This window comes from Osmerus mordax, chromosome 13 (assembly GCF_038355195.1).
Source record: "Osmerus mordax isolate fOsmMor3 chromosome 13, fOsmMor3.pri, whole genome shotgun sequence".
NCBI classification, from domain to species: domain Eukaryota; kingdom Metazoa; phylum Chordata; class Actinopteri; order Osmeriformes; family Osmeridae; genus Osmerus; species Osmerus mordax.
In genome coordinates, this window is record NC_090062.1 from 14576783 (window position 1) to 14588054 (window position 11272).

Below are 11272 nucleotides of genomic sequence, written 5' to 3' on the forward strand. Positions count from 1 at the left end.
ACTTTAGAGACCGGTTTAGAAGCAACTTTTGGGACTTCTTTCGTAGTGACTTTGGGGCTTTCTTTCAGGGCCTCTTTAGATTTGCGGATAGGTGGCTTGTGGACAAGCTCCTTCTCTATGACAGGGACAGGAGTGGGGATGTAAGTAGTGATAGGAGCAGGGACAATACAGGGATTATCTAAAGTCATGAAATCCTCCTCCCCTTCAAATTGCAGATCAACCTCCTGACACTTTGTGATGTTCTCAGGGAATCCTGGTATGGTTGTGGGGTCGAAGGGGCTGCTGACCTCTGAGACCAGGTTCTGCTCTATGGAGGCATCCAGGCCAGAGTCAGTACCCTGCTCCAGGTGATGCCAGTCCTTCCAAGGAGAAAGGTCACCCTGCAGAGAGAGCTGAGAACCACTGTAGTGGCTCCTGTCCCCAGACATGCAGACCATTCCGTTACTCACCCCACTGTCAATAGTCTCTGTGGTCTCAACCTCATTGTGCTCCACGTAAGAGGGGTTCTCCTGGCTAAGGGGCTGGCAGGGGCTGGCGTACCAGGAAGAGGCCATATCCTCCTGCTTCCTCTGCCACAGCTCCTGGTCCGAGGACGACAACAGAGAGCCGCCGTTGGTCCGGCTGAAATACTGGCTCTCGGAGAAGTCCTCTGAATAAGACTGGCAGAGTTTGGAGCAGTCCGACTCAGAGCGGCTGAGCTTGGGGGTGGAATAGTCACTCTGGGACAGCCAGCCCGGTGTCAGGTCAGAGTAGTAGGCCTTGGCATGTTTGTCTGAGTCGTCATATGAATCGTCGGCGTAATGAACCGAGCCTGAGTACCCTGCCTCATCTGCTGACCGGCTGTGGTCGTGGGACCTCTTTTTGTCTGATTTACTTTTATGGGCAGGCTTTGTAATCACCATTGCATATTTATTCTTACTCAGCTCGTCCAGCTCTTTGTCGCTGTCCATTGAATCCCAGTCATCGCTCTCGACCACTTTATCCTTCCCTGAGACCTTGATATCCATGCTTTCATAGGTCTGTGAGGAGGATAATCCTCTGTCTTTCCTCTCCTTCAAATCGTGAGTCAAGCTATCAGTGGAGACGGATATGCCTGTCCCTTTAAGTTTATAGCATTTTTTCAAAACTAAATCCCTATCTTGTGGGGTTGAAAAGATAACAAGAATAGGTCGAGGTTTAGCGTTGGAACATTCTCTTTGTTGTCCTAACCTATGGGCAAGTTCTATTTTTAGTGTTTTATGTGCATCTATGAATCCCATTTTATCTTTCAGAATGGAATAGATGACACTGTCAGTCTTCTCTAACTTTTCCTCAGGAACATTGAGGAACCTGAGGGAGGCCTTGCTGGCCTGGGGACTGATCTGCTTGATATAGTCGTGGATGTCGCGCGTCTCCCTCCTGGACTGAACGAACCCCGAGCGGAGTTGCTCGATCTCGCTCTGCACGACCTCCACGCTGCTGGATATCTCGTCGATGGAGCTTTTCAGGGCATTAACGTGCCCACGCAGCTCGGACAGCTCTGTCTCTATCTGGCTGATCCCCTGCAGCTCCTTGAAGATCATCTCCATCACATCCTGGGTCTGGCTGATGCAGCCCGTGGAGGACGAGCCGGGTTCAAGGGTGGAGCTCTTTTGCTGCCTCCCCGCCCGGTCCAGAGACTTGCTCCGGATGCCGAGGGTCTTCCTCCAGTTGCTCACCTCGGACTCGGAGGAGACACATTCTTGGCTCTTCTTCCATTTCCTCAGCTTGCGTAACGCGCCCAGCCTGAGCGTTTGCAGACTCGAACGTTCCACGCGTTCGCCCTCAGAGCTGCCGTCAGACGGCGCTAGGCTGATAAGGCTCTTCCTATTTCGTCTCACTGGCATGGTGTGAGATTTCTGCTCATCCAGTCTGCGGACAGGTTTTGTCTCACTCAGGGAGTCAGAGTGGCTGCTATCGATAGACAGAACCTCTTGGAGTACACTCTCATTATTATTTAACAGACGCCCTTTCTTCGGTAGTCCATTCGCTATAGCGACGCGATAACTGAATGTCGGAGAGAGGGACGAGCAGTCGTTTTTACCGTCTTCGTCTTCGAGAGATATGTTACGTGCAGAAGAGCATTTAGAGATTTTCTTCACTGTGGTTTTCAGCGTGGTAGAGAAAGTTGGATTACGTGCTTGCAAATCGGTGGTCAATTTGGACTCTTTATTTTCACTAGGCTCTTTCTTCTTTGTGGGATTCGCCAATTTCTTTGTAAACATTCCTTTGCAAATCTTTTCAATGTACAATGATATGGTCTTGAGTAGGGCAGAAACCATGGAGGGCAATACTGGTGAGATCTCTATTCCAGATGCAGTGAACCAGAAGAATGTGAGAGCTCAGTGTTGACAAACAGCAAGCAGGAAATCTCCCCAGTGGCAGTGGAGGGTCAGTCCCAGGACTGCGACGGGGCTCCGACGGCCTGTTCAGACGGCCTCCAAGCCCTGACGCTGTAGATCCAGAGGAGGAGCTCAGAAACGGGTTAAAATCCAGCGGCTCTCCTCGAGATGAGAAGCATTGCCCTGGAACAGAGAACAGAATGGAACATATAACAAAGGCGCATCTCATTCTCGCTCTGAAACACAAAGCAGCACTTCCACGGTACAATAGATTTCTCTCTCTCCTGTCACTGAGATAAAACCGAAAAACTGATGAAAAACAGTGATCCACACACCTCTAGCACACATTTCTGCGGTTTCACACTTGCCAATCAACACAGACATAGCATGACATGGTATGCCAAGAGTAAATTATATAAATATATATATATAGTATATACTTTCCTTGTATATACATAAAACCCCAACCCTTCTTTGATTTTAGAAGGTGATAAAGAAAAACGTAGCTATCAAAACAAATTAATTTAATCATAGCATGGCATTAGTGGTCCTGTGTTATATTTCTTTTTCTAAGTACTGCTGAGGGTGTGTAAAGATTTGGCACACCGGCCTCACTGATATACCCACTTTCTACAGCAGGAGGCAGCCAATTATTCTAATGACTTCAATAGTCACAATGCTTTATTACACAGTCACTGCGGATTGCAGTTGTGCTTTAGAGTAAATAGGAAGAGGAATGACACTGAATTTCCACCAGGGTGGTAATATCAACTAAATTGTTTTACATATTTGAACCTCCAGTCGTTGAGAGTAATCGGTCACATAACATATTATGGACCTAACCCTGACTACATGTCCAGGTGACTAATTTGAAGTCGTAGACCACAGGTTTCTCTCTTTCATATTGTTTATCAAATTCAATTTTCAACTCAGTGTGGCAACTGTTTATAGAAATGTTGTTTTCCCGATTATTTTCCACAAAAAACTATTTGCTATCTCATTTTTTTATCATAATCTTTCCTGTGTATGACTGGTATATTTTTCATCTAACAGTAACAAAGCTGAGCCAGGGCTGTCTATATTCACTGCGTTCCTGGCATGGGGCTGGGTTTGCAGTTGAATCTGAATGGAGACTAGCGTCCCGTCCCCCCCGTCCTCCCCCCCCCCGTCCTCCCCCCCCCGCTGAGGGATGGGTGAGGTATTGGTTGTAAAGTAGACCTGGTCTCTTGACATGTGAGGTATTTGTTGTGAAGAGAAGCTGACAGCTGCTCCACATTAGTTCCGGGGTTTTACACTGATGCCTCCACAGTCTCTTGATTAGAGAGACATGCACACGTGAAATGGACTGTGAAACACAGCATAAGAGTTAGCCTTTACGGCTAGGCTCTGAAGCAGGACCAAACATTAGCAGTAGGCTTTATTGCCAGGCCAACAGGGTTGGGCCTTCTTCATCCTCTAATGCGAGCACTAGACCTTTAGCTTGACCGGCACTGCATCATTTGTTAAACCTGACTGTCGGAATCGAAGGAGCGACCTGGGCAGGGCGGTTTGCACTCAGCATGCCACCATTTTGCATGTTCGGCAACTACATTTTTCAAAGGCCTTTCAAGGCATTCGATACTGTGAGGAATTGTAGTTCCTGGGTTTAGATGGGGAATATGTGTGGCTGCAATTTTAAATCAGAAGTGTCACTTCATACAAGGAGATAATGTCCCAGCTAGCTGGACTAAAGTGACACTAATGTGCAATAAGAGGGTTCAGTCTGTTGATTTGGGGTCTAGCCAGACGTGTGGTCGACCACACCTAAAAATACCTGTGGAACAAAAAGGATCAACAACACATATGAGACCACACACTAACAGAAGCCTCAAAGCCCACAGGTAGCCAATCACCACACATGCCAACAAGCAGGTAGCCAATCACCACACTCGCGAACAGGCAGGAAGTCAGACAGAGATAATCAGAGTCACAGTGTGCGTTAATGAAGAAATGCCAAAACCTAGATTAGTCACAGCTATCACTTTTTTCTAGTCGAAAAATATTTTAACACTGTCACACTATATTTTACAACTAGGCTATATGTGACGAATAAAGATATTTCCTATGAATGTATCATTATTGAAAGGAAAAGAAAGATTGCGACTGGTAAACTTCCATTCACAAATATCTGGTAATATTGAAACAGAATTAATCCCCAACCATATCTTTGAGCAGCGGCAATACCGGGTCTCCCAGGAAGCCTTGAGGAACTGCCGTACTGTGCTCCACATTGCAGCTTTGTATCCATACAGGGGAACAGTGCTGTTTGTACAGCAGGTGACAGGAGAGACTGATATTACCTGGTAGATAACCAATTAGGGTTAGCGTTTCTGCTGCCTGGACCTCCTACTGACATCTACATGTTAGGGGTTTGACAAATGAAACATTCGCCCTCTCCCCGAGGAAGGGTTGGTACGCAAATGACTTGAACACACCCCGAAGTCGTCCCTATATCATCCCATTAGAGGGTAATGAGGTGGGAAGTTGGGAGAAAGGGAAGAGGCATGTCCGCGCGCACTAATCAAGCAGTCATGTTGCGTTCGATGTCATTTCAGACTTTTAGCATTGCGGCCCGTGACCCAGTCGGCCCCCCGACAACCGGTCGCTCGACGCCTCTCTCTCTCTCAGGGGAAATGCTTGAAACAGCACTGGCCTTTAACAGCCAACATTCTACACTAAGTGCCCAGACAACGAACAAGATTAAATGTCAATAATCTACTATGAATCCCTGGTGCAGCATGTAATCTAAGGAGATTAGTGTTTCGTGAGTAATGATTCTGCACACTAATAATCTCTGGAGCCTGCCTCTGTGTTCAGTGTATGGATGTATGGATGTATGGATGTATGGATGTATGGATGTATGGATGGATGTATGGATGGATGTATGGATGGAGGAGGAGAGACCCAGGGTTTTCCCGTGGCCCCTCCCCTTCGTGAGTCACTCCAGAGAGACATCGGAGGGAGATCATTTCAGCCACACCCACCCGCCACGTTGTAACGCTCAGCTCCAGCCTCAGCCTCCAGCCTCTAGCCTCCAACCTCCAGCCTCAGCCTGGGTGTGTGGTCATGTTCCCCCTCCTCTGAACGCACTCTACAATACCCATCAACTCATAACGGCGTAATACCCCGTAAACTCTCTCCTTATGAAAATGTGACCATGTCTTTTGAAAAGTGAACAGCAAGATGTTTTGATTATCATCAGCAATGTAATGGACCTATTCTGGATCAGTTAACTGAGCTTGTCAAGTCCTGATTGTTGTATTTGTTTGTCTGACACATGCCAGGGCATCGCTCGGGTCTGTTCTTGCTGTGTTAGGATGTGTGACAGGGTGAAGGCATTTCTTTGCATGTGCAGATACAGATTTAGGAGAATCATGCATAGAAGCATGATTCATGTTTATGATTATGAGTATGGATTAGCGTGTGTGCATGCATGCGAGGAGGAGACAGCAAATGCACGCGTGTGGGGGTAGAGTGTGTGAGCGAGCGTGCATATTACCCACACGCCCATCTTTGGCCACAGCGATCATCCATTCCTTCTCGTAACTCAGAACTCTCCAGTCCAGAAATGTCTGACTGCCAAACCACCAAATCAGGCATCCTTACAACAGCTTGTCTCTGCTAATGAATCAAAACATCTCTGTCTATTTGGCTGGCGTGACATCAGCAGTAGTATGTGCACTGTGCCCAGTGTGATCCAAACAGCATTGCTCACATGCTTTCAATATGCAAAACACCATACGAGAGATGATAAATGAGAGAGGAAAATGAGAGATGGAGAGGGAATTGATAAATCTGTAATTATTTCAATGCCAGGAATGGAGGGGTGGGGATATCTTATCAATATCAACACTGCGAATCATTCTAAAATCCCTCTCCACAATGGGGATGATTTTCTCGAAGGAGAGTGAGGGGGGGGGGGGGAAGCAACAAGAAGAATGACACTAACTCAAGCACGGAACACGCATGCACCCACACGCACACATCGACGCCCGCGCACACGCAAACTCGAGCACAGACGCACACTGTACATACGTGAATTTCTCGGCGTGCTGGAAAAAAACGACGGCTGCCAAGCGGCGATGTGTGCGAGCTAATCCCAACGGGAGACGGCGGCAGGAGAGAGCCCAACCGAGAGAGAGAGAGAGAGACGGAGTGCCGGTTGGGAGGGGAGTGAGAGAGCAGCCGCCCGCCTGCTAATACCAGAGCTCACAGCGTCGCTCTCCGTCCGTCTGACGCCACATTCCACAGCCCTGCCTCCGACGCACGCCTCTCCTCCATGCTACCTTCCTCTCCCTCCCTCCTCTCGTCGTCTGTTCCCCGGGCTTGGCGGTGCGATGAGACGCGGACCGAAGCTGGCCCACCTAACTCCCCCCCCCCCGTCCTTTTCCGCTTCCTCTCCTCGCCGTACAAGCCGAGCCGTTCGGCTCGCACACACACGCACGCGCGCAGCACGTGAGCGTCTGGTTCTAGGAGCAGCCTGCAGACAGGAGGCAACGGCGATGGGAGGAGAGGGACGGTGCCGCTGCTCCTTGCCCCGGCTGGGGTGTCTTGCTGCTGGGCTCGGAGAGCGTCTGTCTCCCCCTGTCTCACTGGAGAGAGCTCCACGAGCGGCGTCTCTCTCTCCCTCTGCTCACTGCGCAGGGCTGAGAGAAATGAGCTCAGAGCTGCCGCTCACACAAATACGAGACCCTGGAGAGAGTAGGGGGAGAGGGAGAGAGAGAGAGAGAGAGAGAGAGAGAGAGAGAGAGAGAGAGAGAGAGAGAGAGATACGAGGAAGGTGGAGGGGTTGTGTTTCAGCTAGGGATGGGTAAAGACTAGGGTGTGTGTGTGTGTGTGCACGCTTTCTCTCCGCTCTCATATGCACACGTGCACAAGTACACACACACACACGGAGCGCGCACGTCTCACTCCCACTTACATTCATAAGCTCAGTCAGCCTCCAACCGAAAAGCATTCTCTCCCTCCCTGAATCCATCATCATTTTCCTCCTCTTCCCAATCCCTCTCCCACACCCTCTATAGCTGCTAACCACACTCATACACAGTACATGCGCGCACACACACAGACAACATCCAGTTATGACTCTCTACAGAATTTCATCGTACATAATTGCTCATTTGGGATGCAGATTATTCACTGATGAATTCTACTGTGTAAAACGTCAGCCTGCAAATTTTACTGACAAGAAATATACACTGAACAACGTAAAATGAACCAAAATTATATAGGCCTATATAATCAATTGTCATATACACAAAAAGGCATCGCATTAGTTTTAAAATAACAGATGAATGGAGAGTTCTTATCTCCATGCCTTCGTCTCTCAGGCTTGATGAAGGAGAGATTGAATAGAGAAAAGGATTGTATTCTATTATGCTCTCCCCCCCTCCCCCTCCCCCTCTCCCCCCCTCCCCCTCCCCCTCTCTCCCTCTCCTGAACTGGGCTGAGATGTGTGTCATGCGTCCCTCCACAACAGCCACTAATTGTCTGGCCTTCCAGCTAAATCACATTTCTCTCCCCATCACATGGGTAGTACCACTGGGAGGGATGGAGCCACAGTGGGGGAAAAGTGAGTGAGAGAGTGAAGGGGAGGGGGTGAAGGGGAGGGGAGAGAGGGGGCTTGGCAGCCCTGCACACGGCTGCTGTTCGCCCCCTGTTGGCCCCATCAGCAACTGCGGTCAGGAGCCCAGGCAAGATTTGTACTAAAACGATGATTCACCAACACAGCCTGCCAAATCCTTTCCAATGGTGGACAGCACAATAAATAAAAACAATTCTTGAATCAAATAGAACTTTTGTTTTATGAGTAATCCCAGCCCCTGGGAGGAAGTGGAAAGCGCTCGCTCTGCTTAGTCAAGCTCACTGCCTGAGAGAGCTATCCACGCATCAATATGCAAATAGGGAAGATAATGGCTTCAAATTGATTATGGGGTCTGGGGACATGCTGCCTATACTACGAAGCTCCCACTGTCATAATAGCATCTGGCTGCTTTGAGACCCCTCGTTCTCTCTTTCCTCCATCTTTCCTACGTTTCTCCCTCCCTCCCCCTCCCTCCCTCCCCCTCCCTCCCTCCCTCCCTCTCCCCCCTCCCTCTCCCTCCCTCTCCCTCCTACTCTCTCTTCCTCTCTTCACTGGAAAGAGCTTCAGCTAACACCCAGCAGCCAACACACAGGAAGCCAAGACCCAGGAGAATTCTCCCTCCCTCTTTCTCTCCCTCCGTCCATCTCCCTCCCTCCCTCCCTCTCTCTCTCCCTCTCTTTCTCCCTCCCTCTCTTTCTCCCTCCCTCTGTCCATCTTTCTCCCTCTCTCCCTCCCACTCTCTCCCTCCCACTCTCTCTCCCTCCGTCTATCTCTCTCTCTTTCTTTCCCTCCATATCTCTCTCTCTCCCCCTCTCTCTTTTCTCTCTCATGTTTCTAGCCTCACTGCCCTATTTATCTGACAGACCCAGAACAGGAGCAGTACCGCAGGCATGAGGATCACAATGAACTCTTCTCACTGCAAATACAATATTTCAATATCTGTGTGTGTGTGTATGTGTGTTTACATGTGAAGCAGTATGTGTGTCTGTGTGCATGCAAGGATGCGAGGGTTTGCGTGTGTATATGTGCCCTAGCGTGATTATGAATGGCAGCACCTCTCCAAAAAAGGGGATCCCGTACCGTGAGTGCTTCCCCGAGGTCGGGAGATGACGGACGCTGGATTGATGTCCGCCTTTGACATTTGCTGGAAACAGAGGCTACGCTGCCCGAAAAGGTCACAGAGCCGTAGTTTTCATCTTAATCCGGGCCTGTCAGAGACACACAGTAGTAACTCAGCACTCAAGAGGAAGCGCACCTGCTAGCACCCGCACAGCTGAGACGTCCAATTCCTGTCTCTCAAGACGCTGGGCACCAGACGGCTGACTTTAACCTTTCCACAGTCGATACTCACACGGTTAGACGCCAGCGCGGCCGGGGGAGCTGTGGAGTTTGTGGACGGACCCCGGTCCAGGGCCAGGCCGTATCGTCCAAGGAGACCAGCCTCTAGAGAGGTGACTTTCATTTAGGTTTGGTCCAGCCGAGGCGTCCTCCACCATGCCTCCGGCAGGGTGACGCCATTATCATATCTACCAGGCTAACACCTGGATGGGATGGGAGAGGAGCAGATGGATTATTACTGAGGCCCCCGGCTCAGAGAGAGAGAGAGGGAGGGAGGTAGGGAGGGAGGGAGGGAGGGAGGGAGGGAGGGAGGGAGGGAGGGAGGGAGGGAGGGAGGGAGGGAGGGAGGGAGGGAGGGAGGGAGGGAGGGAGGGAGGGAGGGAGGGAGGGAGGGAGGGGTGGTGAGAGAGAAGGGTGGTGGGAGGGGGGGTGGGGAGTTAGAGGAGTGGAGAAATCGAGAGGGGAGGCTAAAGATAAAGATGGAGAAAGACAAGGAGAGAGGGAGAACGGAAAAAGACAGGGAGAGGAAGGGCAACGTTTGCAGGCTGTAGCAGTTGGCGGGTCAGGCCTGAAAGTCTGGAGTGCAGAGATGTGAACGTCTTGAGGAGGCTGAAGGGATCAATCAAACAAGTCTGGAACTCCATGCCAGAACTCCAGACTCCTCTCCTCCCCCCTGGAATCCTGCTGCATTGCAGCTAAATCCATTCTCAGCCTCCCCCCTGCCAAACCCTCTATAAAACACACACTTCACCAATCCCCTATAAACGACACACACTGTCTCAACCTGCAGTGCACATATCCGACCTATCAGACCCTATGGGCATTAAACAGAAGACCAGAGGAGTCTATCCAACCTACACCTATGTCCATGTCTTGGTACAACCCTTATGAACCAACACGTGGCGTCGGAAAATTCTGAAATTCCTAGTAATATCCTGAGCTGTGCTAATATCAGTGTTGTAGTCAAGACCACTTAAACCAAGGCCAAGTCATGACCAAGACTAGAGTGTATCGAGACCGAGACAAGACAAAGGCTTTGATGAGTCGGGACCAAGTCAACAAGGCCGGGCGAGGCGAGACCAAGGCTAGGGCTAGCTAATTTCCTTACCGTGTAACACAAATAACATTAGAGTACAATTAGCTAACGGTGATGTACTGTAACATAATATCATTAGCTACATCTTTAAGTGGCATTTCGTCATTGTTTGTCACAAGAAAACGTGATGGAACGTACCTTTGGGTGAGGGCTGAAGAGATGTCTTAAGAGTTTTGGTACAGAAGCAGATGTTAGCTAGCTAGCAGCTTTGCTAGTGGCACTAACTTTGCTAGTTTTATACTTCGTTTTTAATTGCGATATGACATGGTCCCAATGGTAGTCATGGGATGCATTGATAAAGCCTCAGCTCTAACAACCTAGATTCACACCTCTTCGCTAAACATATTAACCGTTGTGTTATCTTCGGGTCATTCTGACCCATCAGTCATTGTGACCCACCGTCGTATTGCAACAAATTTACCTCATACAAAAACAAAGTGAAGCATTTTCTTTTAACCGTTGGGCTGTCTCAGACCCCCCACATTGCAAAGGTTAAAAGAAAATTATTTTTATTTGTTTTTGTATTGGGTAAAATTGGGTAAACACAACGATGGTTCGTTATGAACCTTTGGGTCATGTGACCCGAAGGCAGCACGAGGGTTAAAGGAAGTCGCACCGCAACTTTTGGAACCCACCCGGCATTCCCCCCATCCTCGCGTGTTTGCACCCAGTTAACGTGACAGTTAAAATCTGAGTCATTGTATGCGCGCTGCTCCAGCTGAAGCTCCGAGCCAAATTGTCTCAGTTACTGCAGATGTTTTACACACTAACGAACTGTGATTAGCCTTCAGTCTGGAGGAAAAGATGGAGGAGGGGTGGGATGGGGGGGGTGGGGGGGGGGGGGGTCGTCAGATG

General features: G+C 49.5%; 1 protein-coding gene across 1 annotated transcript in view; it reads right to left on the reverse strand.

Moving 5' to 3' along the window:
* Nucleotides 1-2303, reverse strand: part of LOC136955738 (protein unc-13 homolog C) — a 72940-nt gene extending 70637 nt beyond the window's left edge. The window contains exon 1 of the mRNA XM_067249463.1: nt 170-2303. Coding sequence (XP_067105564.1) covers nt 170-2300 — 2131 coding nt within the window. The 5' untranslated portion in view covers nt 2301-2303. The remainder of the gene's footprint in view (nt 1-169) is intronic.
* Between the last annotated feature and the right edge of the window lie 8969 nt (nt 2304-11272).